Raw genomic sequence first — 26436 nt, 5'->3', positions numbered from 1 at the left:
CCAGCGGCTGGACCTCCAGGGCAACATGCTGAAGCTGATCCCCCCAGCTGCCTTCCGGGACCTGCCTTACCTGACACACCTGGACCTGCGGCACTGCCAGGTGGAGCTGGTGGCCGAGGGTGCCTTCCGAGGCCTGGGTCGCCTGCTCCTCCTCAACCTGGCCTCCAACCGCCTGAACGCGCTGCCCCAGGAGGCGCTGGACGGGCTAGGCTCGCTGCGGCGGCTGGAGCTGGAGGGGAACCTGCTGGAGGAGCTGCGGCCGGGGACGTTTGGGGCGCTGGGCGCGCTGGCCACGCTGAATCTGGCCCACAACGCCCTCGTCTATCTGCCTGCCATGGCCTTCCAGGGGCTGGTGCGCGCCCGCTGGCTGCAGCTGTCCCACAATGCGCTCAGCGTGCTGGCCCCCGACGCCCTGGCCGGCCTGCCCGCCCTGCGCCGGCTCAGCCTGCACCACAATGAGCTGCAGTCCCTGCCCGGGTCGACCTTGTCCCAGGCCCGCGGCCTGGCCCGCCTCGAGCTGGGCCACAACCCCTTCACCTACACGAGCGAGGAGGACGGGCTGGTGCTGCCCGGCCTGCGGGAGCTGAGGCTGGACCACGGGGCCCTGCAGGCCCTGGACCCCAGGGCCTTTGCCCACTGCCCCCGCCTGCACACCCTGGACCTCCGTGGGAACCAGCTGGATGCCCTGCAGCCGCTGCAGGGCCCGGGGCAGCTGCGCCGGCTGTGGCTGCAGGGGAACCCGCTGCGGTGCGACTGCCGGGCTCGGCCCCTGCTCCAGTGGCTGGCGCGGGCGCGCGTGCGCTCGGACGGCGCGTGCGGGGGGCCACAGCGCCTGCGCGGCGAGGCCCTGGACGCCCTGCGGCCCTCGGACCTGCGTTGCCCCCGAGCCGGGGCGGAGGAGGAAGAGGAGGAGGTGGCGGCCGCGCGGCCCCGTGCCCCTGCCGGCACCTCCAAGGAGAAGGCTGGGGAGGCCGGGCCCTGCCCGCGCGCCTGCGTGTGCGCCCCTGAGTCCCGGCACAGCAGCTGTGAGGGCCGGGGCCTGCAGGTCGTGCCCCGCGGCTTCCCCAACGACACCCAGCTCCTGGACCTGAGGCAGAACCACTTCCCCTTGGTGCCCCGAGAGGCCTTCCCGGGCCTGGGCCAGCTGGTGTCGCTGCACCTGCAGCACTGCGGCATCACGGAGCTGGAGGCAGGCGCCCTGGCGGGGCTGGGCAGCCTGCTCTACCTCTACCTCTCGGACAACATGCTCTCCAGCCTCAGCGCCGCCTCCCTCGAAGGGGCGCCCTGCCTGGGCTACCTGTACCTGGAGCGCAACCGCTTTCTGCAGGTGCCAGGGGCCGCCCTGCGCGCCCTGCCCAGCCTCTTCTCCCTGCACTTGCAGGACAACGCTCTGGACCGCCTGGCACTGGGGGACCTGGCAGGCGTGCGGGCCTTGCGCTGGCTCTACCTGAGCGGGAACCGCATCACTGAAGTGTCCCCCGGGGCACTGGGCCCCGCTCAGGAGCTGGAGAAGCTGCACCTCGACGGGAATGAGCTGCGAGAGGTGCCCACGGCGGCCCTGGAGGGGCTGCCTGCCCTCCTGGAGCTGCAGCTCTCGGGGAACCCGCTCAGGGCACTGCGAGATGGGGCCTTCTGGCCCGTGGGCCGCTCGCTGCAACACCTTTTCCTGAACAGCAGTGGCCTGGAGCAGGTGGGCACAGGGGGACCAGGGGTGAGGGGAGGCAGCACGAGGCTCTACGCAGCTTGCGTTCACTCAACAAACACTGCCGCTCCTGCAGTGCCAAGCCCAAGGCCGGGCGTGGGGTCCCTGAGATGAGCCCGACCCTGCGCCTGCCCCAGGGAGCGCAGGTGTGGGCCACAGACCAGGAGGAATGCTGTGCCACACGGAGGGGCTTGACAGGGAGGGCATTGCCGAGGCCTGGAGGAGGGAGGAACGTGGATCCGTGGGGTCACTTACTGTTGCACACTTTGTGGGCAGAGCTTTGCCATTATGTGGGGGTCCAGGCACAGCAGAAAGAACCATGGACTGGGGGTCTACGTGACTTGCAAAGGGCACGTGCTTTGGCATCAACCTGGGTTTCCACCCCAGCACTGCCCTCCCTGCCCATCTTGGCCTCTCTACTCCCCTTCTGCGCGGGAAGCGTGAGGCTCCCTCCCAGGCTTGGGGGTGGGACAGGCCTGGCAGGAGCTCACACCAGGGCCTGGCGCCTTCTTGCAGATTTCTCCCGGGGCCTTCTCGGGCCTGGGGCCCCGGCTCCAGAGCCTACATCTGCAAAAGAATCAGCTGCAGGCCCTGCCCGCCCTGCCTGGTCTCAGCCAGCTTGAGCTCATTGACCTCAGCGGCAATCCCTTCCACTGTGACTGCCAGCTGCTCCCACTTCACAGGTAAGCACCCCCAACTGAACCCCCCAGCTGCTCTCAGTCAAGCCCTGGTGCCATCTGAGCACCTTTGGCGGGGGAGGATCCTGCCAGGGCCAGCTACCCTTCCTGGGGGAGCCAAACATCCACGGGGCTTGGGTGGGCTTCTCTGAGCCTCTGTTCCCTCATCTATAAAGTGGGAATGAAATCTGCCCAGCCTAGTGGGGTGGGACCTAGTAAATGTGTGTGAGCACTTTATGTCATTGCCTAAGAAAGCAACAAGAACCGTGGAGTCTGGTGACCTGGGCTCAGATCCACCTCTGTGACTGACCATCTACCTACCTTTGAGCCACGTGGCCTCTCTGTGCCGGTTCCTCATCTGGAAAGGGGATGATAGCGATTGCATCCACCTGGTGGTGGTGGTAAGAATTACATTAAATTAGATAGCTTATGTAGATTGCTTTGAACAGCGTGGTCTGGGTCTTCAGACCGCTGTAACTGTTTATTACTGGCCCCCTGTTACAGGGAGGGGATTGAAGGTTGAAGTGACTTGCTCAGGGTCGCATAATTGGCGAGTGGCCGAGTCCCACTGCCCCCAAATCATTGAGGACCTCTTCGCTCTCCTCAGGAAAGCTCAGCACAGCAGCTTCCCCGAACCCCCTTTTCTCCTCAGGTGGCTCACTGGGCTGAACCTGCGCGTGGGGGCCACCTGTGCCGCCCCTCCCAGTGCCCGTGGCCAGAGGGTGAAGGCTGCAGCTGCTGTCTTTGAAGCCTGCCCGAGCTGGGCTGCCAGGAAGGCCAAGCGGACGCCGGCCCCCAGGCCTAGTGCCCGGAGGACCCCCATGAGGGGAAGACGGCAGGGAGCGAACAAGGTTGGCCGGGGGCAGGTGTAGGGAGGCCTCGCTGGGTGGGTCAGGTTTTAAAGCCCCTGGGGTAGGAGGGGTCTGACTTGTCTTGGTCCTAATTTCATGAGGTTCTAGATCTGGGCAATGACCCTGTTGCTTCCGTTCAGAAATGTCTATCCCCCTCTCCTTACCTCCTCCACCTCTGGGCTAAGCCGAGTGGGTTTGTAAGGAAATGACTGCCCGCTGTTTCATCCCACGGGACAATGGCCTTTCCGATTCAGCTGCAGCGTCCCAGGACCCTAGGTATCCATGAGAAGAACCCCACAGTGACTGTTACTGCTGGAACGCTGTTGATTCAGCCCGTTCCCACCTGATCTTGGGGGCTCGCTCACCCCTGGGGCGGGAAGAGCAGGAGTGCAGGTGTGTGGTTGGTGCCACGGGTCGGACTCCATCACCCCCTCGACGTTAACGTTTGCTGTCCGGACAAACCCATTCACACTGGAATGCTCAGTTGTAGCAAAGTCTCGCAGCTTCAGAGAAGAGTGGGCAGGACATGGGCACCCCTCCACGTGGGGACCCGTGCTGGGTGGTGAGGGGACGTAGGGGAGGCAGACCTTAGAGGGAAGCCGTGACCAGAACAGGGGGGGCTCTGGGAAGGAGGGGAGAGGGCTCTGCCTGCCTCTGGACCTGCAGCTTGAAGAGTTGGGGCACTTGGGGACCATCAGATGGTGTTTGTATTAGTTCCCTAGGGGTGCAGTACCACAAACTACCACAAGCTGGGTGGCTCAGAACCACAGAAATGTATTGTCTCACTGATGTGGAGGTTAGAAGCCTGGAATCTAAGTGCTGGCGGGGCTGTGCTTCCTCTGAGGCCTCGAGGGGAGGGTCCTTCCGTGCCCCGTCCAGCCTCCGCGGGCCCCAGATGTTCCTTGGCTGTGGCAGCACAACCCCCGTCCCTGCCTCCACCGTCGCATGATGTCTTCCCGTGTCTCTCCACATCGTCTTCCTGATGGATGTGTCCAAATTCCCCCTTTTTATGAGGACACGAGTCATTAGATCAGGGCCCACCCTAATGACCCCATTTTAACTGGGTCACCTCTGTGAAGACCCTATTTCGAAATAAGGCCTCATTCTGAGGTGTATCTTCTTTGTGGGGACTTAATTCAACCCGAAACAGTGTTCGTTGTGGAGGTTGGCTGGGAGTGAGGAAGAACCCCTAAAAAGACCCCAGGCTGAAGGTGAGCATTCGGCCTTAGAAGCGAGACCTGGAACCAGGGTCAATGGCGGCGGCCATACTCAGTGAACACTTGGGCGGCACTTTCTGCCGGGAGCTGTGCTGATGAACAGCACCGGTGTGGATGCTGAGCTTGACTCGGGAGCAGCAGCCCTGCCGGGTTCACCTCCAGGTCAGGACTCTCATTAAAAGACCCCCACGCCAATCCCACATTGTGTAGCTGCGACAGGAATGGGGCCTCGCGGGCCACCCCATCCAACCACCCTTTCTGACATGGAGATATGCCACCAAACGGGCTTTTTCTTTTTACTTTGTTGAAGGTGGCAGCTTCCTCCCAGGAATACCAAGGCATCGAAGAAGGATAAGGGCCCTGAGCCCTGGCAGGGTGTTCTGGGCTGGGGGGCTTGCCTGGCCGAAGGCACCTGGCAGACGAGCCTGGGTTTACTCCCACTGCTGTCATTTAACAGTTGTCAAGCCACCAAGTTACTGAACTTTAACGAGTCCTCTTTCTCTTATGTGTAAAATGAAGTCAGCGTGTCCTCACAGGATTACTGTGAAGATGAAGCAAGCTGTGTGAACGCCTGTAAACTAGTGCCTGGCATATGAGGCTATCACAAATGGTAGTTCCCTTGCTTCCCAGCCCTCAAGCAGAGCTGAGGGTCCAGATGGGGTGACAGTAAAGGAAGGTGCAGGGGGCTTCCTCCGATGTTTGCACGTGGCCTAATCTGCACCAGGGAGCTGCTGCAGGCTGTCAAGCAGTGAGAGCAGGGAGTGGAAGTGGTTCTGTTCTTTAGGATATTTCCCAGCCATCATGTGGCCCCGCTGCTGTGAGACTTCGAGACCTTTAGTTCCATCCAAGGGCAATTGAGGAACAAGGTTCATTCTGTGCCTTGAGCTATTATGTCCCAGAGGTCAACACTTCCATCTGTGACAAATTAACCTCTAGGTCCCAGCAACACGTTATGTATGTACACTTTGTCACATACTTGCTGAGGGCACCTTTGTGCCGGGCACGAGGGGCACACGAGACTTGGGCTTGGGCTTTCTGGAACCTGTGGTTTTGGGAGGAGAATGGCTGAAACATAAATAAGGAGAATATAGCATGTTGTTGCTATGGAGACGGGGAGCTCCGGAGATGACAGATGACACTCACTGTTCTGCACTCTTCATGTGTGAACTCACCCAGTTTTCATAACTGACACCGTTGGGTGGCGTATCAGAATGCACTCTCGCTTAAGGAACAGGACGCTGACAAATTGGACTTCAGCAAGAAAGGGATTCAATTGTCTCATGCAAGTTAAGTATGGGAGGCCAGTCCAGGGCCGGAACGGCAGCTAATCTTGCCCTCCAGCTCTGCCTGTCGTGCTCACGGCACCTGTAGGCTTCACTTCTCCATTCAGGAAGAAGCAACTGAAGGCCAAAATGCCATACAAGTCCTGTTGTCCTAGAAGCTCTTCAGTCAGAACTGGATCCATAACGGCAAGGGCATCGGGGATGATGAACTATTCTCAGCTGCGCAGTTTACCCTCAACAAAGGCAGAGCTGAAGTGCACACACACGCCACCTTCCTCCCCTGGGGGCTGATGCCACTGACTGACCCGTCACCACTCAAGTCTGGTGTGTGTGAGATGGGGGTGGGGTCAGGTACGGCCCCTCTGTCCTGGGACCTGCCCCGCCCTTGGTCGTCACTGTGTTCCACATCTAGTCACGTTTTGGGGAATTCAGGCTGCAAGAGGGTGCTTTCTGGGCCTGGTTTCTATACCGTGGGGGCCTGCAGAGGGCCTTTAGAAAGGGAGAAAGGATCAAGTTCTCTTTGAACTGACAGGAAGTCAGCTCCCCTTGGGCTGGTCACCCCACCTCTGGGATGACACCCAACAGCTGGGTCCTGAGCACGTCCACGGTCAGCACCCCATCTGGCAAGCACCTGACAGTCCAGGGAGCCGGATTCCCACCCGGCACAGCTGCAGCCCGTAAAGGGGCGACACAGGGACCCACCCTGCCGTGCTGTCTCTACCCAAACATGTAGAAGGAAAGAAGAGGGCTGAGGACAGCGCCTGCCATCACCTTAGGTTCCAGGAAGAGGGTCTCTTAAAGAGAGGATGGATCAGAGGGAGGAGACAGTTTCAAAGGAGACTAACTGGGAAAAAAAAAAAAGCTGAAATTTGGGCAGATGCTAGATGAACTTCTAGAAGGTACTCTAGAGAGAAGGGGATTCAAAACATGTTACGGAGTTAAGGACATGAACAGTGAGGAAAACGAGCCAGGAAGAGTGTCCCTCCCTCCAGGAGCTCCTCCAGGGCCACCTCAGCCAGCAGGGCTGACCGCCCCACTCTATCGGGGCCCTGTGACTTTCCGGCAAGGCCAGACCCGTCCCTGGTTAACAGGGGAATGAAAAGGACAGGTCCTAGCCCCGCTGGGCTCCAGAGCAGGTTAAGTTCAATGCTGGTGGCAGCCTCCCTCTCAGGGGATGTGTGTGCGCGTACACACACACATACACACACACACACACACGCACGCTGAGCTCATCCCCCCACCAACCAACTTGTCCTCCAGTGTGCGGCCCCTCACCCCTGGCAGTTGAGGGACGTGCTGGGTGTGGATGGAGGCTGGTAAGAACTTCGGTAACTCCAGCTGGAGAGGGAGCTGCTCACAGGGGAGTCTGCGGGTCTCAGCAGCCCTAGTCGCGCCGGCTGTGCCCAGGACGGGGCAGAGGCGACAGGGCGGGTCTGGGAGACCCTGGGTGTTCGTTCGCTGCCCGGCGCCCTCAGCACCAGGCAGCGGCATTCACGCAGAAAGGCTCAGTCTCCAGAGTCAAGTGGGGTGGAGGGGTGCTGGCAGTCGAGGCACCCTGGGCTGGCTGCCAGCTGGGAGGCCGGGCGGGCAGCGAGGAAGTCTCAGTCGTCTGTCTCCTGTTTGATGTTCTCGATGGGAACGGGCAGCTCTGGACTCGCGGCCTTGTCAGGCGTAGCCACGTCGAGATGCTCTTCCTTTACCCGCACGGTAATGACTGAGGAGGAAGAGAGGTGGGGGGCAGGGAGAAGAGAGTGTGCACGTAACTCCGGGAAGGGCGCGGGCTCAGGGTCTGGGGAAGAAATCAGGCTTCCTACGGACGGGCCCTCAGGACATGGCAAGGGGAGCCCCTTCCCCCTCTACGGGGGCAGGCAGCACAGAAGGCCTAGGGTCCCGTCACCCCAGCCGGGCAGGCTGCCCACCCTGCCAAGCACATGAGCTGGGGGCGGAGGTGGAGAGGGCCATGCGAGACGCTTGGTTCCATTCAGAGCTGGGGGTGGGTGTCTGGGAAGCCCTCCAGGCCCAGTGGTCTGAGAAGGGTTGCTTGGTGCCCAGAAACTTCCCTTCAAACTTGACGCTACTCTTCTGTGCCCAGGTGGGGAAGGAGGGGGTCGGCCTCTGAGCACCGGAGCCGCCCCCAACCTCGACCCCGCGTGGGAGGCCCTTACTCTCATCAGGAACGGGCTCCGACGAGATCTTCTCTGCTGCCTGCAGGTCGTCCTCCAGCAGGGGCTTCTTGGACCCCTGTCTGAGGGGCCGGGTCTTGGTTGGTGGTATTCTTTTTCCTTTGAATAAACACAGAATTAAATCCGGGATAGGGATGCATCCACGTGACGCACGAAGGCTGGGTCTTGCCCAGTGGTCAGGCAGCGCAGCAGAGGGGAAAGTGCCAGTTTGGGAGGACAGAGGCCCAAACTCTGACCTCAGCCCTCGGGGCTGTGTGCCTCGGGGCTGTGTGCCTGAGGCTCAGAGGCTGTCTCCAGTAAGGGATTAATACCCACCTCCCCCCACTCGCCGCCGTGGTTGTTAAGCTTCCCTTTTCTGATCCTCGCTTTCTTCATGTCTAAAGTGTGATTCCCAGCCCTACACTTCGAACGGCACAGGGTCCTGCCGCTTGGTCACCTCCACACCCTCACAGCATCTTAATCCTGCCTGGGGACCACATCTGTTTCCTCTTTGTCCCCTTCAGGACGTCCTCTTCTCTGCGTGATACCACGTCAGGGAGCCCACCTTGCCGCGCTGGCCTGCAGCTCAGCTTGGGGCCTGCTGAGAACGGCCTGTCGGTGGAGAGGTCCCCAAGCTCGATGGCCGCCCTTGCTCCCACTCCCTGGGGGTCATGAGGCAACTACGACAGCCTCAGGGAGCAGCTTCCATCCGTTTCCTTTCGTACCTTTTACTTTCAAACATGGCCTCTACACATGGCCTCCCTCCACCCCAAATACAGTCTCTTGTCTCTTTTCCTCGGTATCCTGACCATTGCCAGAGATGGAAGACTTATGCTCCGGGTCCCTGAAGACACAGGGTGATGGATGGGCCCGTGGGGCAAGGGGTGGAGAGGGCGGGACCATGAAGAGCGCGACTTAGGTGGCGACGCCCCACCTCCGCTCCCAGGGACACAGGCTCAGCTGACCCCAGGTAGCTTTAGAGCATCACTTACTTTTCTTCCCAAACTGTTTCTTTTTCTTCTTTGTGGCCTCTTTGGCTTTCAGAGGCGTGGTGGGCTCTGTTGTTGAAAGTATGGACAAGAGGTGAGGAGAGAGTTCTGAGAGGACACAGGCTGTAGGCACACCCCAAGACGCCTGTCCGCCCCTCACCGGCCTCCCTGACACGGGGGACGCCCCCAGAAGGAAAGCCAGAGCTGGGCAATGAGAACGGGGAGGGGGCTGCGGAGAGGGACTGGACAACAGCTGTCCCTTCTTCCCACCCTCATCACCAGGGCTCTCAGAGGGACCTAGGGAGTTTACCTGGGTGCACAAGGGCACGCGCGTATGACAGAGTGGGCAAGGTCAAGGAAGGAGCTCTGCAGGCCAGAGGGAGAGGGAGACAGAGAAGTCAGGACAGGGAGGGGAGACAAGAGCCACTCTTTTCTTAGAAGTGGTCCAGGAGATTCTCGATCTCATGCCAAAGAACGAGGTGGGCGTGGGGCAGGGGCGTGGCTGGCAGGAAGGAAGAAGAAAAGGGAAGTCGAGAGCCCCGTAGGGCTGCGAGAGCCCAGACCTGTGGCGACGGGCGGCTGCAGCTGGTAGCCGGTGAGCTCGCACCAGCCGACGGGGTAGATGTCCGGGGACTCGCAGTCCACCCACTGGTCGTACTCGCTGTCCCAGCCATCGAAGTGGATGCTGAGGAGGCGGTGCACCACCCGCTTCACCGTGGCCACACAGATGAGCCGGGGCTCCATGAGGTCCACGGCCTCCAGCTTCATGCCCACCTTGAAACCATGGTTGGGGCAGTCCTGGGGGAGGGAGCAGGGCTGAGCATGCCTGCAGGGGGAGGTTCCTCTGACCAGTGATCCCACTGCATTCTGTTCCCAGGCACTGGCCCTTTTGGGAAAGGGACCGGCTGAACCGTTCAGCACAGCGCCCATGTCAGAGTTTGGGACTTCTCCCCTGAAGTGGCGGACCTTAGTAGCAAAGACTCAAGAAAAGAGAAGGGGTTGGGATTGCCACCGCTGGCAGTGGGCAGGGTTGGTCTCCTCACCATGTTAAAGAGTCTTGATGGAGCTGCTTTCGCCTTGGTCTTCTCCAAGTAGGTCTCCCAGTTGAAAGTGTGAGCCTCATACCCTGCAGGAGTGGAAAGTGTAGATGAGGGGGGAAGGGAAGCGGGAGGGAGTTCCGGAAGGTCTCCCAGCGCCAAAGGGGCGCCTGCAGCTCGGTCAGGACCCCCCCCCGGAGTCTCCCCAGAAGCCTTCTTCCCTCCTCCCCAGGCTGGTACCTGCTCTAGGACCACGGTCCTGTTGCACAAGTTGTTCACTGACCAAAGGGACAAGTGGGAGCTCTGCTCACCGAGCTACATACCGGCCATGGGGCCGAGCCAGCCCAGAGTAAGGGCTAGTGGGTGACCCTGGGTAGCTCTGTCACCTCTCCAATCCACTCACAGACTTCAAACTCCAGGGGTCTGGCTTGGCCAGGAACTTGGGCCAGTGGCCTCACCCTGCTCCTTCCAACTGTAAGGCTAGTCTTGCCTTTTGGGGGTGTGAGCTCAATGTCATTCTTCTGGCAGAAGGTGGCTGGGAAGATGGCGTGGGAAGAGGCATGATAACAGAACCAGTCTGAGCCATCTGTGGAGGGCCCCCCGTCCACACAGATCATCAGGTAGCCATCCAGGAGGACCTAGCAGGTGGAGGGGAGGAGGGCAGACAGAATATGGTATCCTGAACTGCACCCCCATCCCAGGGTGAGGTGATACGATGGGGATGCAAGGTGGATGGATCCAACCAGAGCCGGTTCTCAGCCTTCCCCGAGCTGCTTCAGAGCACTCAGCACTGGTGTAATCCACACTCGTGAGATCATTTAGCCTCCTCACTAGATAGCAAATGCTGTGCCAGCAGGAACTGCATCTGTCTTCTTGTCAGTGTGTTCTCAGTGAACACATGGGCCCAGCCTGGAGATCTGCCGGATGGATAAATCAGCATAACCCCCTGGAGGGCCAAAGGGTGGCTGTTTGCTCTTCAGGCTACAGCAATAACAGAGGTTTGCAGTGAAGTCAGCCTGGCTATGGCTTGGCTAGGCCAGCACTCAAAGGAGATGGCATGTGGCAGCAGGAAGGCCTACACCTGACCCAGGACAGGCTCAGGCCAGGTGTTCAGTAAGCACCTGTCCAATGCACCTCTGACCCTGACACAAAAGCAGATTCTCACCCTGACACGAAAGCAGGTAGCCCAGGAACAGCCAGAACTGGGAAGCTCTGCCACCTCCATGCCTGCAGAAAGCCATACTGGAGGCTGGAGGGCTCCCCCAGGCTCACCTTGCAGATGGTTGCCACGCAGATGTTGCCCAGATTCAGGGGGTCAATGGCTTCCAGTTTCATCCCTTCCTCAAACCAACCGCCTTCCGTGTAGACAGCTCGAACCTTAAAGGAACGGGGTACTTGGGGAATCTCCGGGCTGGCCCAGGGGAAGATGGGAAAGCAGACCTCATCTGCCATCGGCCTGGGAAGGAAGTGGGGAGGGAAAGGGACATCCCAGGGAAGAGCTGGGGTCCGCAGGCCTGGAGTGGACCTGTGGCCAAGGGGACAGTGCCCAAGGGCTGTGCCTCACCTTCTTGAACAGATAAGGAACAGCATCACAGTAGATCTTCCGGAAAGTGGGATGGTGGGCCATGTCGCTGCGCCTCTCTTTTAGGGAAATGGCAGAGGGAGGAAGGGAGAAAAGGAAGTTGAAGCTGCTAACAGGGCCATCTCCACGCCTCCCCCAGAAATGTGCCCCCTAGACCAGAAGCTCTCTGTAGGAACTATTCAGCCCTTAGGACCCAGACTCTTCCCACATCACATGGAAAGGATGTGGCCTGTAGCCTCTAGTTCCAAACCAATTTTTAACACTTCAACTTGAGTATCCTCGGTCAAGGCACTCAACCTCTCGGGATACTTGGTCAAGTCCTGCCATCCACAGGGTAGAGATGATCGCCTCTACCGTGCAGCATGGTTGTGGGGTGTAGAGATGTGCCCCCCCAGGCCCACGCTGGCCAGGGACTTCTGCTAACCTGACAGCTTGATGCCATGGCCGACACGCCTGGACCAACCCACTGGGTGGATCAGGGGGCTCCACATGTGGCACCAGAAGTCATCATCGCTGTCGCCATCCTCGTAGAGGAGCCGTAGGCGACCTCCGATTACCGTGTCCACCACGGCCATGCGGGTCCGTGACACCTGGGACTTGTCCACCACCTCCAGCCGCATGCCCTGACGAAAGGGGTACTTCATGCTCTCCACCATCTGCAATGACATCAGAACACAGGCCTGCTGGGGTCATGTGGACCCTCCCACCCACCTTGCTGTTCTGTCCCTTAAGAGTAACCAGAGGATGGGGAAGGTGGAGGGGAAGCCCCGCAAACACTGCGCCAGGAAGCAGGTGGATGAGCTCTCCTGTCCCGCCAGGTTCAACCCTGGCTCCCAAGTCCCTAGGGTGATACTGATGACATGATTTTTACAACGTGTGCACCAAAATGCCAGTAAGTCATTATGATGGGAATTACAGGTCGCTTTTCAGACTAAGGAAACAGGTGCCCCAGAGTGGTCACGTGACTCACCCAGAGTCACACGGGCTCATTAGTGCCAGAGCTGGGCCGCAAATCTGGTTGTGGTGTCCAGCTTTGTGCTCTTTCAGGGATCTGCACTCTGATCACACGGGTACCCCACTCCCCTCTACCTTCTGGCCCCTACTGATGGCACACACAAGCCTCACGTTTAGGGAACTGAGTGCCCCTTGCCTCGATACATCTAATTTCAGCTCCAGCCCCTCTGGGCTGCAGCTCTGAACGGCTCTCATAGCACCTCAGTAGTGACGCCTGCCCCTCTGACACAGCAAAGGACAGTGACCAAGATGTCCACAAGCTGCTCTAGAGCCCTGGTGGTGAGGCCTGGGTGAGGAGACAGGAGATTCTTTGTCTGCTGTGACTTTGGTGCTGTCCTGCCGGGGGTAGAGGATGGTTACGTAAGCTCTGTAGGGCTTTTCCAGCACCAGGGCACTGCGGGCTCAGGGAGAAGCATCCCAGTCTCCACGTGATGGGGGCTGAGCAGTGCTATTCCAAATCCCACCAGGAGGGGGAGCGGCTCAAGGGTCACAAAGCAGCCACCAGGACACAGATCCTTCACCCTCAGCTCAAGGGCTGGAATATACCAGGCCCATTAAGCAGAGGGAGAGACGCAGGGTGAGGCCTGGGCTGGGGTCCCTCTGGGCTGCCTCCCCGCCGCTGGCCTTCCTTTCCTGACAAGCTCCTTTCCTCTGTGCCCACCGGTGCAGCCCACGACCCGACAACGTTTTATTGCCCTCGTTTGTCTAAGGTCACACACTGGAACTCAAGGTCTGTAAAGGCAGAAGCTAGGTTTGAGTCATTTCTATTGTACATTCTCAGCTCCAAGCACAGAACTAGGCACGGAGGTGGTGTTCAGTTGATGTTTTTTCTCGACAACGTACACACACACACCTGACCTTGGCTGATGGGCATTCAGTTGAAACATTTACGAAGCACTTACCATACTGCGGAATTGGATTACCATACAGGGATTGGATTTGGATTTGAGCTCCCTCCACAGACCCACCCCTTCTATCCTCTCCACCCCCCAATCTTCAGAGGCAGCTGCTTTTGTACGCGTGCCCTGCAGGGACTGGGCACGTGACAGCTAGTGTGTGCTTGCTGACTGTTCACGCAGAGCCCTGCTCTGCTACCCAGAATCAAGCTCTTTTTAATTTAAGCAGAGATGAGGCCACCTTGACACTCGTGGTGGCCTGCACACAGCCATCTGCCTCATCCTAACACTAGGGCCAGCTCATCTTCAGTCGCCAACCCTGTCCACTGTGCAAGGTACTATGGGAAATATAGGAGAAAAAGCTTGCAGTTTTGTGGAAAAGACTATGACAGTTAACAAAATATAGAGAGATGAATAGCAAATGAGTACTACCCAGTACGTTCAAATAAGGGAAAAACTGTTTTTGAGGTGCTTGGAACCATTACTCATTGAAGACCAGCTAAGGCCCACAGCGCCAATGTTCTCACCAGGCATCCGGGGCCTTGGGTGAGATGGCCCCAACTACCCTCCCATCTGATTTTCCACTGCTGGCTTCCATGCCCGCCCACATCCTACCCATCAAGGTAGAATTCAAATGCTGTCTTCTCCACAAAGCCTCCCTCAATACCTGCTCGTCCTGAGGCCACAAGACCAGTTCAGCCACATGTCACGGTGGTACCTGCCCTGCATCCCCCTGGCTCGCTGCTCTGATGCTTACCCAAGCAACATGAGAACAACACGTGTGGGCATCCGGGTCAGGGGCCCCAGAGACCCTAGATGTGGCCCAGACACCTATGTGAGCAAGCTGCACAACAGCAGGCCTGGCATACAAAGGGGGAAGAGACTAAGTCTTCACTGCATATCCTTGTGATCCCTTTGAATTTTTACCATGTGTATGATTTTTTATGTTAAAGAACTAAATAATTTTTAAAAATTAAAATGAAATGCCACACAGATGATTCTGAGGCACATCTCTGGTTCAAAATCAAGGCTATTTTATAACTTTTCATGGGTGTGACTTCATTTCCTCTGCCAGACTGGACAGTCCCAGACGGCAGGGTCCACATTCTCCATATTTCCAGTGCCTTGTATACAACAAGTACTTAATAAAATCTATTGAATGAACGCTCCTGAAAATGCTATGAGCAAAGGTAAGGATCTAGAAGAAGAAATGGCAGACAAAGCAACATGATCGACGCGGCTGGACCAGAGTCTGAGCAGGGAGGAGGCTGTTAGGCCGGGAAGGCAGACGACACCCACCATCCATCCTTCGGAAATCTGGAGCCGCTAAGATTGCTAAGCAAGGGAGTCTTAGAAAAAATACTCCAGTGAATAGCACAAAGGACAGATCAAACGGGAGAGGGGCAGGAAGGAGATCAGTTAGGAGACCCACAGGGCTCACTGCCAGACCTTGATATGGAAGTCCACGGGAAGCGTCCTGGAGCCCACCAACCGTTTCATGAGGTAGCCCTTCCAATCGGTGAACTTGGCATGGATGGCTGCAGAGACAGAGCAGAGCCCTGAGTACAGACTGACAACACTCCCACTGATGGGGCACCAGAGCTGCCCCAGAGAGCAGCAGAGGGGCCTAAATAACTTATTTCTGCCTTTTCAGGCCAGCAATCACCATCTTATAAAACCGGACTCCCCCAACTCGGACCTGCCAGGGGGCCTCTGGGACAAGGCAGGACAGGAAGCAAGGAGGCAGGTGGGCTCTGTTCTGGTCTAACTGCTCCCAAGGGCCCCGCAGGAACCAGGACAGGGAACGTTCTCGTCAACTCACTCCGCGGGGGCACCAGGATCTTGCTGTTGATGGCACACCAGCCGATGGGGTGGACATCCACAGTCCCCAGGTTGCACCAGAAGTCGTGGCTGGCGTCATTTTCGAAGCCTTCATACCGGAGCAGCACCCGGTACCCTGAGAAGAAGGAGGGAGAGGTGTGCTCTTAGGCCTTCGCTCTTCTCCAGCCTAAACAGGACTTTTGCTGCCTATTTCAAGAACTCCTTCCACAACAGCCAGAGTAAAAAGAAACCCATGCCACGTACTCGGAAAGCAGTACAGCACAGCAGGGAGAATTTTCTATAGCCTGATCAACCCTGGAATGAACTTAAAAAATGGGAATTTCCAAACTCGCCAAGCTCTGTGGTCCCCGCTCAGGTAGGCAAGATAGAAGAACAGCAAGAAGGGAGGCAGAAGCTCCAGCAGGCGGGTTTTTGTGTTTGTTTTATGAAGCCGATTTCTGCTCCACCACTGCCTGTCCATCGGGAGATGCCACTGCCCAGCCCGACCCCGCCTCGGCCGGAGGAACACCCACCTGCCGCCTGGATGACCGAGGCGATCCAGTACACGCGGCTGGGGAGCACAGCATCGCTGTTGAGCACCTCCACCTTCATCCCCTTCATCACATCCTCCCACTGGTCATAGAGTGGGACCTGTAAGGGGGGCAGTGAGCCACCGGGGCTGGCAGAGGAGAGCGGCTGGCTGAGGGGCCTCGCGAGAGTCTGCGTCCTTCCTCCTCCGCCCCTCAGCGCCGCCCCTCACTCCCTGTGTGTGGAAGGCCAGGCCGGGGACCAGGGATGAAGAGACGGGCAAGACGTGGGGGTGGGGCTGGGCAGAGACCCAGAGTCAGACGGTCCTGGGTGCTCAGCTCTACAGGGCCGCTCCTGGCTGTTACCCTCTCGGGCACACCATGGCTGTGCCAGCCTGCGTGACAGTCACGCCACCTAGCAGTTCCTCCCCCTCACCACGTGCCAGGCGCCATTCCCAGCACAAGTAGCACCCCTTCCAGTTGTCACCCAACCTGGGCCGTTAGGAGCACGACCCCTGGTATCGCAGCTGTCGCCAGGCTGGCTGTCACAGAGCCGGCTGCCCCCCGCTGCTCTGGCCCGTCCTTTCTCCACCTCTCCTCCTCCTGGTAGCACGCCCCCGACAGCACTGGACTGCTTGCGCCTGCCTCCCCAGTGTCTAATCCTTACTTTGCTGCCAGTGGCACTTTGGGTCTCCTTTGGGGAGATTCTCCTTTTTTCCTTCTCAGCCCTGGTTTCAGCCCATCAGTGTATCCCATTCCATCTCCCTGGCCGGAGGGATTGGGTTCATCACAGAACCCAGAAGCAGTTATACTGCTCAGGCACGTTCAGGTGGGCTTTTTACAGAGCATATCGAGGCAGATATATTAGTGCAAGTATGATGCAACTCCCCGCAATGAAATGCCTGAACTGCTAGAGAATGCAGGGCAACAAAGAGCTCCCCCAACTGGGAAAGACGCGCACCTTCACTAGCAACCAGACAGGAGAGGAGGAGTTAAGCTGCATGGAGGGCCAACCTTTCCCTGATCAGCGCCCTCCCCAGAGTTTAGTAGCAGCTCAGAAATTAGAGGCTAGGAAGTGGGTTTAAAGAGGCCTCCTCCCGGATTTCCTGGGTTTAGGAAATTGGCTTGAAAGACAAGAGCGCTCCCTCGGTTTCTCTCTGCACCTGCAGGAGACCAGCGCTCAGGCCTGCCTGCTAAGTTCTTCTGCTCCAAGCCCAGCCCTCCAGGTCTCAGCCTTTGCTGTTTCTCAGTGACAGGGAGTCGGGGAGCCTTTAGCAGAAGGGGCTCCAGGAGGCATCCACATTGGCCTCCCGGGAACCAAGGGGCCCAGGGCAGTTCACAGCACCAAGCTTTCAACGGGAAAGCACTAAAAATGGGAGAAAAGGAGAAAGAGATTCTCAAAGTTTGCTTTTGGATATCAAAGCACAAAGTGCCATTATGTAAATAAGCGAAGTGGGGAACCTCAGAGGGGCTAGAAGCTCTCATTGAGGGTCTGTGGGAGGACTTTCTGAAAAAGAAGTGGACAGAAAGGTAAGCTGGAGGGAGCGGCAAAGCTGGGCTTCGAGCACCCAGACCTCACCCTCTTCTCTCCTGGTGCTGACGCTGTGAGGCAGGTGGGTGAGACGGTGGCAGCACTCAGGACCCCTGCCCTCCCTCCCCTCATCCCCAGGGCACTCACGTGTTTAAAGCAACTGACAGGAGCAGCCTTGTAACTGTGATCCTTCAGGAACTTGCCCCAGTCGAAACCCAAGACCAGCGCTGCGGGGCAAAGAGGGAGAGGGTTAAAGGGTCGAGGCTGGGCGCTCCGGCAGCAGCCATTCCAGGACCCCGGGCCTGAGGGGCAGGGGCAGCAGGTCCCTTCCCCACCCCATACCTGCCCCAGCAGCGGCCATCAGGACGGCGGAGGGCCTTATCCAAAGGCTGCCAGAGTCTCAGGAGTAGAGGAAACACTCAGAGGAAAATGTCTCGTCTTCCTTCCCCAGAGAAAGACGGAAATTCAAAGACCCTTGGGCTTAAATTCCTCAGACCGCCCCCAACCTCTCATTGGCCACAGCCAATCTAAATGGGTGGGAGGTGCACACACCTAGGCCCCTCCGACCCTTGAGGCTGGGAGCTCAATATCGGTCAGAAACTCAGACCATGTAGCGCAGTCGCTTCATGCCTACATTTGCTCAGAAATAGCGAGCTCAGAAAGAGAGAAAGGTTCCTCCCTTATCCCATCACCCTTCTTCAAACAAGATCTGGGTCTCCACTGCCCCAGGGAACCAGAAGCCAGAGAGCTAAAGGCAATGCAAAACAAAAGAAGCTAATCCTCGGCTTTTAAATTATCAAGAGTAGGGGTCCTGGCAATTTAAGGGTGATTGAGGGGTCTTCTGGGGGTAATTTCACAATTACCAGGTGAGGAAGATACAATCCAAAGCAAGCCTGGGCCGGCACTTTCTAGCTGGCCACCTTTTCCAATCCTCGCTCCTTGGGGGGCCACCCCAGTCCTGGCACTGCACCCAACCTGCTTCCTGAGCACCAGTCCCTGCAGTCTTACCGTCCTGCCCTGTTGGTGTCCCATCTGCGAGTTGTCCTGTCCCTTGGGAATGGAGGAAGGCTCCAATTTTGGCAGACCAGGCAGCTTTGTGCAGGACTTTGGCCTTCTTGGTAGGTGGTTTTCCCTGGAGGGAGGAGACAGTGTGTAGCCTAAAGGCTAAGAACAAGGCTCTGGATTTGGACAGGTTTAAATCAGGCATCGGTCCAGTTAACCTCTTTGGCACTTCAGTTTCTTCATTTGTAAATCAAGATGATAACAATGATAATGCTTAGCTCAGAGGGGAGTTGCAAGGATGGGGGTTGCCGTATTGTGCCCACACTCAGTAAGCACTTAGCTATTGTTCAGCTGGAGAGGGGCGGGGGATTGGCAGAGCCACAGGCAGGGAGGGGCACATTTTCTATCTTTTAAGCCCCGCTTCTGCCAGGAACCTCTTCTTGGTGTCGTCAACTCTCAGCCATCTCCTTCCTTTGGTGCTCCTACAAATTTATGGCAGAGAATGGGCTTCAAAGGGCTTGTGAACTGAACCATGGACTCTCTCTAGAACATACATGAATGTTCTAGAGAGAGTCCATAGCTTGTCGGGTGCTCAAAGGCATCCTCCCCCAAAGTGAAAGGCCACTGATCTGGTCTGTAATTTGTAACTTAAGTACTGATCAGAAAGGCCCAGAGAATTTATTAAAGAGATCAGTGAAATAGAAATGTGGGTTGAGGGAGTTCCCTGGCAGTCTAGTGGTTAGGATTTGGCGCTTTCACTGGTTCAGTCTCTGGTCGGGGAACTGAGATCTTGCAAGCTGTGAGGCGTGGCCAAAATTTTTTTTTTAAATTTGGGTTTAAATTCCACACAGACCTGGGGCCAAACCCTGGCTCTTCTATTTGTGTACCTCTGAGTAAGTTAGTAAAAATTTTTGAGCCTTTAAAATTGGAATCTTTAAAAATTCATTTTTTAGGGGTCACTGGTTGGACTGAGAGTGCCAAGCCCATAGCAAGTATCCCCAAACTATAGTTATAAACAATACCATTATTAGCTCACTGAGAAGGACTTTTCTATGCCTTGACTAAAATCTGCAAAATGAGGGAAATAACAGTAACTATCTCACAAAGCGAGAGACAAAGTGTATGAGGCACTAAGCAGAAGAGCTGGCACTGCGACCCCCATAAACATCAGGCTTCACAGGACAATCACCTGGGGAGCTCGTTAAAGGCCCTGTGTCCAGGCTACACTCAGCCCCAATTAAATCAGAATCTTTGGGAGTAAGACCCAAGCATCAATATTTTTTAAGGTTTGCAGGTGACCCCAACGTGCAGTCAAGTTTGAGAACCGGTGCTGTGAAAACACAAGGCCAGTCTGCTGACTGTTCCTGTCTCAGCGCCCAGGGCCCCAGGGAGGGTCTTCCAATTGATGGCCTCTCACCTGTAATCTAGCCAAGATACTGGCTTTCTTGGAGTTGGAGGAGTAGCTCCTAGAACAGGAGACGCTGCAGAATCTCTTGGTCTTGGAGAAGAAGGCTTCCCTCGTACCCACGATACCACACATCTCACAGACAGCTGGGAAGAGAACTTAGCACATGACTCCCTTGATCGTCACCCCAAATCAAACAAAATGATGGGCTCTTCAAAACCTGGGGCACTGCATTCATCAGGTGAGTCCCAGGCCCCCTAAGGCTGACAGAACTGGAATAGAAGGAGGCGGTTTTGGCGTGTACCCCTGAAGCTCCTCAGCACCCCTTGGCTGTATGTGTCACTGGTGGGGCTAAGGAAAATCCACGCAGATGACTGGGGAAGCAGGTGAGTGTTGCAAAGTTTGCAAAGAGGAAAATGAGAAGAAAAAAACGTACCCATATCATTTAACTTCTATGGGCCTATTTTTTTCTCATCTATAAAGAGACTGAACTAGATCAATGTTTCATCCCTGATATCACATCAGTCACTTGAGGAGTGTTTAAAAATGCCCAAGCCTGATTCTAATTAACTGGTCTGTGGTGGGACACAGGCATCTGTGGTTCGTTAAAAGCTCCCCAGGTGATCCTAATGTGCAGCCAGGCGATAGCACCCCTGGGCTGGATGGTCTCTGATAGCTCGTTCCAGTTCTAAAGTTCTAAGATTCTAAGAGAATGGCTGGAAGAAGATAGAAGGGAGAAAGATAAAAGAAAGGGGAGAAAGGAAGAGAAGACAGGATGAATGGAAAGGAAACAAGTGGCAAAGAGTATTAGATTCTCCTGTTCTAAAGAGTAAAGGGACCAGGGGACAGAAATGTCATCACAGACCATCTAGCCTCCCCATTTTCACAGGCAGTCCCCACACTGGAGGCCCTGACACAGGGGTCCAGGAGCTGTGTAAGCATCACATCTCTGAAGCCAACTGGCTTCCAGATGATTCAGAGGAATTCTCATCTGCCTACCCCTACCCTAACCCTCTAACCCGGAGGTCACTTTATTCTGTATTTTCTCCCCTCTCACTTCCAACCCACAAGCTATTTCTTGTCCCTTCCCAGATAGTAACCAGATGACTTTAGGTGTCCTATTATTCTCAATATGCAGAGAACAGGACAAACGCAAAAGAAGCACCATGTTAATGACTGGCATCTAATATGTGCTGAATAAATATTAATTATAAGAAAGAATGAAATCACAATTTGAAATCAGACTGCAGCAGAGGAAATGACCCTTGGGGATACTTGGGGTGCCTCTGCTCTCTCCCAGGGCCTTAGACATCTGACCCCTTAGACATCAGATCAAAGAGCCCTTCACACCTGGACAGCTCTGCCCACCTGGCCTATATCCCCCTCTTCCTCCACAGCCTCTGAAACCTCCCCCTCTTCAGGGGACACTTTGAAGGCACCTGGCTCAGAACCACTGCCATCCAAGGAGCGGGGAGTCCCAGGGCTAAGCAAATGCAAGGGGGAGGTGGGCAGCTCCCCCGCTTCCCGATCCTCATTTTCTGCTTCACTTGACTCCTCGAGATAGGAGCTGCTCTCACTGCCCACACTGCTGTTATAACTCCGGAAACTGTCGTAGCCACCAAAGAGCTCCAAATCATCGTCTTCCTCTTCCTCCTCCATTGGTTCTGAAGTCTCCTAGTGACACAAAAGTAGGCAGAAGGAATTATGGTTGGCTTAGTGTATGGGAAGGGAAGCTGCAGATCTGCTGTCAACTCCCTTTCCAGTTCTTGGTCAAGTCAACACTTTTGGGCCAAGTGGCAGGCAGAATCAAATACCCCTTTTGCAAACACCAGGATCATTACTCTTGTTTATACATTTCTCTACTGCAAATCAGAAGAATACCTAAGGGGCTTTCCTGGCAGCGCAGTGGTTAAGAATCCGCCTGCCAATGAAGGGGACATGGGTTCGAGCCCTAGTCCAGGAATATCCCACATGCCACAGAGCAACTAACCCCGTGCACCACAACTACTGAGCCTGCGCTCTACAGCCCACAAGCCACAACTACTGAACCCACGTGCCACAACTACTGAAGCCCTTGCGCCTAGAGCCCATGCTCCACAACAAGAGAAACCACCACAATGAGAAGACTGGGCACCACAACAAAGAGTAGCTCCCGCTCGCCGCAACTAGAGAAAGCCAGCGCGCAGCAGTGAAGACCCAATGAAGCCAAAAAAAAAAGAATAAGAATACCTTAGCAAGACAGAAAACATGTATTAGGAATTCACCAAGGTCCCTCTGTGGAATTTATAAGTGATGACATTTTACCATAATTCAAACAGAATACACTGATGTGAAAATATCCTAAGCAAAGTGCCTCATGAAGACTTTCTGGGGAAGATGTATTTTAGAAACTCATTCTTCCCCCTTCAGCATATGTACACCAAAGTAATTTCAACTCAAAAACAACTTAAGTCAGACAAAAGTTAATTTGGGGCCCAGACTGCCCTAAAGAGGATTTCGGAGGCAAATGACATGATAGCTATAGCACTGTGGTATATACAATAGCTTTGGACTCAGCTCTGATCCTAACTAGCTGTGGGTCCTTGGGCAGGTCATTTAACCTCTCTGGGTCTCAATTTTCTCATCTATAAAACAAGAAAAATATTTGGCTCCAGGATGTGGAATGTAAATGAGATACTGTATATAAATCTACCTGGCATGTTGTAGAAAATGTGTGAAGAATTTGGGCTCTAGGCCAGGGCTCCAATACCATCCCTACTGCTTACTAGTTACTACCATCCCTACCGTATGACCTGCAGCAGGTCAATCTCAATGCCTCAATTTCCGCACCTGTAAATGAGGACAATTCCACCTATTTCATAGGCTTTGGGGGAGGAGTAAGGGTTAATACGGGCAAGGCACTCAGAACAGTGACCTGCACACAGCATGTGCTCGATAAATGTTGGCGATTATTACTGGTTAAAAGCATGGGCTCTCAAACCAGGTACGCCTGAGTTTGAATCCAGGATCTTCCACTTATTACCTGTGTGATTTTGTGCAAGATATTTAACCTTACTGCTCCTGGTTTCTCCATCAGTACAATGGAGATAATAACAAGCCCTCTTTAGAGGACTGCTGTGAATGCTGCTATGCAATGCAAAGCCTAGTTCCATTTCCAGCAGTTAGTGACAGCTCTAAAACTGCGAGCTGTCATTCTTACTCGCCACTGTATGATTATTTTCCTTTACCCTTATAGAGCTTTTGAGCGATTCCACTTTATATTTACAACTACACATGCAAATGTGCTAGAAAGGAAATTCAAATATAAGGTGACCAGAAGCCAAATGATTAAAGGATGCGTGGGTTATAGGTGGTGGTAGAGTGGAAAAAGCAAACCTGGTAGAGTTTTGGAACTTGACGGACTTAGTGCCCATCTCCTTCACTTTACAGCCCTGTGACCCTCCTGGGGAGTCGCACCACCCCTCCAAGCCTCAGCTACCTGAACCGCAAAAACGAGACACTGGGCTGTTGGGTATATTGGGAGATAACGCACGTGAACGCTCCGGACACGGAGAGTTTATTAAACTTTAATCATCCCTTACTTCCCACCAGGATGTGACAGGCCTCATAGTCCCTAAAGAACACCACCATGAGACAAGGAGGAGAAGGAAGATTCAGGAGCTCTCAGATTCTGAACCCGATTCCCCTTCCCCAAGCCAGGGAGGCTGTTCCTCCCTCAACTACTCGGCCCCAGCAGAACCGGAGCAAAAAGAAACGCCAATCGCCTCAGGCCCTGCTCAGCCTAACTACCTGTTTATCCATCCTTCCACCCTCCACCCTCCAGGCGTCGCTCAAAGGCCTAAAGAAGGGCCCACCGAGCGGGGCTCTCGGGGTTCCCTTTCCCAGTCACGAGAAGTCCTCTCCCTCTCACCTCGACGCCCCGGGGCTTCTCCATGAGACTTAACACAGTTTCTTCAACCGTCACCAGGTGCGGGAAGCCATATTGGCCTCGCTGCTCTCTCCGAGAGCACTCATTGGCCGCCTCCCAGAGCCGCGGGCCAATCACGCTGCAGGAAAGAGGTAAAGCCGGTTCGGCGCTCCCCTGTGCCCCTCCTCCCCGGGAGAGGGGGAAGCCGCGGACGCTTACGGGACTTGTAGTTCCCCTGGGTGCGCGTGAAGTGGGAGGCGTTGCTATAGCGACGTGAAAATCCCCGGGCCCTAGAGTTGCGGCGGCTCGCGCGGACTGTTCTCGTTTCTCCACGCCAACCTCTTGCTATCACTCCAACTCCATTCTTCATTAAACAGGTATTGAATACCTAAGATAGGTACTGTCCAGGCGCCAGGAATAACCTCGCACTCTCCCTGATCAGAAATTTAAGGTGCGCTAGGGCGGGGATGCTAGCAGAGAGACTCTTTTCCGGTTCAGGCAGAAACTGGAATACTCTTATGCCCAATGCTGTAAATGTCCCGCATGCTCAAAATCCTGCAGAACTCCCTCTTACATCACCATCTCCTGAAAAAAAACTCAGATACGTGGCTCTCTGCCTCTTTCCTCTTGTATTTCCCACAACCTCCTTACACACTCGGAGTTCTAGGTGCTGTCGTAGAGCTTTACAAACATCTCAAATCAGGGACAATCAATCACCCTTTTAAAGATGAGGATGGACTTCCCTGGTGGCCAGTGGCTAAGACTCTGCGCTTCCACTGCAGGGGTACGGGTTTAATCCCTGGTCCGGGAAGTTCCACATCCTGCAGTGCGGCCAAAAAGGAAAAAAAAAAAAAAAAAAAAAAAATGAGGACGATGAGGAAACAGTGGCTCTGGGTTTAGACACTTTCTAACATCACACAGGATTGGACTTTAAGATTTAGTCCAAATTCTTTCCCTATGCTATGCTGTACTCTAATTAACTGAGAATCTAACTGTAATAAGTGGGGCTCAACATATGTTAAATATATTTCTAAATTTGAGGTCCACCAGTTATATGTGAAAGTCTTTCCTGATTTCTTTCTTTTCTTCAACCCTTTCTACCTCCAACCCCATATCTGTGCTATCCACAAAAACTGTTGGTTCTTTTTTAAAAATATTTATTTATTTGGCTGCACCGGGTCTTAGTTGCGGCATGCTGGATCTTCATTATGGCATGTGGATCTTTAGTTGTGGCATGTGGGATCTAGTTCCCTGACCAGGGATAGAACCCGGGCCCCCTGAATTGGGAACGTGGAGTCTTAACCACTGGATCACCAGGGAAGTCCCTGTTGGTTCTTCTACCTCCAAAATGTATCCTGTGTTTCTCCACCTCTACCACCCTAATACAAGCCACTGGTCCACTGCAGCAGCCCTCCAACTAGTTTCTTGGTTTGAATCTTCATCTTCTTTAATCCAGGCAGGTGAGCTTTTAAAATCACAAACCAGACCATGTTCATTCTCTTGCTTAAAACCCCTAATAGCTTCCCCTTGCACTTTGAATGAAATCCAAACAATCGACAATAACCTGGCCCCAGCTTTCTTTTCAACCTCCTCTCGTACCGTCCTTTCTACCTTTCGCTGCATCCATCCACTCACCTCTTCTTTCTGTTTCTGACTGCCAAGCTTGAGTTGGCCCCCGGGCCTTTGCACTTGCTGTTCTACTTGTATGCAATATTCTTTCCATGGCTCTTCTCATGGATGGATCTTCATCTTTTTAGATTTCAGCTCAAAGTCACCTCGTCCGGGGCCTTATTTAAAGTAGTTGTTCCCTCCCCTCACTCTGTATCTCTTCCCCCATTTTACAGTCCTTTGTAGCACTTGTTTCTCTCTGAAATGTTCTCATTCATTAGTTTACTTGTTGATTGCCTATCTCCTGCCACTGGAACGTAAGCCTCATGAGGGCTGGGACTTAAGTCTGTCTTGTTCTCTGCTGTATTTCCAGAGCCAAAAACAGAGCCTAGCATACACTAAGTGCTCAAAGACTAAAGAGCTAGTTAATGAGACTTCAGGGATTACAACAGGCTGCTGCTTTTCCCTCCCTGTTTCTTCAACAAAGATTTTTAAAATTGAGGTATAGTTGATGTACAATATTATATGATTTTCAGATGTACGACATAGTAATTCACAATTTTCAAAGGTTATATTTCATTTATAGTTATTACAAAATATTGGCTATATTTCCTATATTATACAATATATCCTTGTAGCTTACTTATCTGTACATAGTACTTTGCCTCTCCCCCTTTCCTCTCCCCACTTGTAACCACTAGTTTGTTCTCTATATCTGTCTCTTTCTTTTTTTTTTTTTTTATAAATTTATTTATTTATTTTTGGCTGTGTTGGGTCTTCGTTGCTGTACGCGGGCTTCCTCTAGTTGTGGCTAGCAGGGGCTACTCTTCGTTGCGGTGGGTGTGCTTCTCATTGTGGTGGCTTCTCTTGTTGAGAAGCACAGGCCCTAGAGCGTGGGCTTCAGTAGTTGTGGCACACGGGCTCAGTAGTTGTGGCTCGCGGGTTCTAGAGCACAGGCTCAGTAGTTGTGGCGCATGGGCTTAGTTGCTCCGCGGCATGTGGGATCTTCCTGGACCAGGGCTCGAACCCGTGTCCCCTTCATTGGCAGGCGGATTCTTAACCACTGCACCACCAGTGAAGTCCCCCGAGTCTCTTTCTTTTTTGTTGTATTCACTAGTTTATTTTTTAGATTCCATATATAAGTGGTATCATACAGTATTTGTTTTTCTCTGTCTGACTTATTTCACTTAGCATAATACCTTCCAAGTCCATCCATATTATTGCA

At 54.7% G+C, this 26436-nt stretch overlaps 2 protein-coding genes across 2 annotated transcripts; one reads left to right on the top strand and one right to left on the bottom strand.

Annotated features, from left to right (window-relative positions):
• The first annotated feature begins 10 nt into the window (after positions 1–10).
• CHADL (chondroadherin like) lies at positions 11–7849 on the top strand. The gene is made up of 4 exons (XM_068560751.1): positions 11–1690; positions 2219–2385; positions 3032–3230; positions 7823–7849. Exons 1-4 carry the CDS (start codon positions 26–28, stop codon positions 7847–7849), a joined length of 2058 nt encoding a protein of 685 aa, XP_068416852.1. The 5' UTR covers positions 11–25.
• On the bottom strand, positions 5700–23687 carry L3MBTL2 (L3MBTL histone methyl-lysine binding protein 2). The gene is made up of 17 exons (XM_068560750.1): positions 23607–23687; positions 21136–21370; positions 19709–19842; positions 18298–18421; positions 17437–17516; positions 15765–15882; positions 15233–15367; positions 14860–14948; positions 11925–12156; positions 11483–11559; positions 11191–11295; positions 10409–10556; positions 9925–10007; positions 9445–9679; positions 8885–8950; positions 7896–8012; positions 5700–7444 (listed from the first exon to the last, which is right to left on the bottom strand). The coding sequence occupies exons 1-17, from the start codon at positions 23628–23630 to the stop codon at positions 7332–7334; spliced, it is 2115 nt and encodes a 704-aa protein (XP_068416851.1). The 5' UTR covers positions 23631–23687; the 3' UTR covers positions 5700–7331.
• Positions 23688–26436: the final 2749 nt, after the last annotated feature.

The sequence above is a fragment of the Eschrichtius robustus genome, chromosome 13, assembly GCF_028021215.1.
Source record: "Eschrichtius robustus isolate mEscRob2 chromosome 13, mEscRob2.pri, whole genome shotgun sequence".
NCBI lineage: Eukaryota > Metazoa > Chordata > Mammalia > Artiodactyla > Eschrichtiidae > Eschrichtius > Eschrichtius robustus.
The sequence above is the reverse complement of the archived record's forward strand: the minus strand, read 5'-3'. Positions and strand labels throughout refer to the sequence as shown.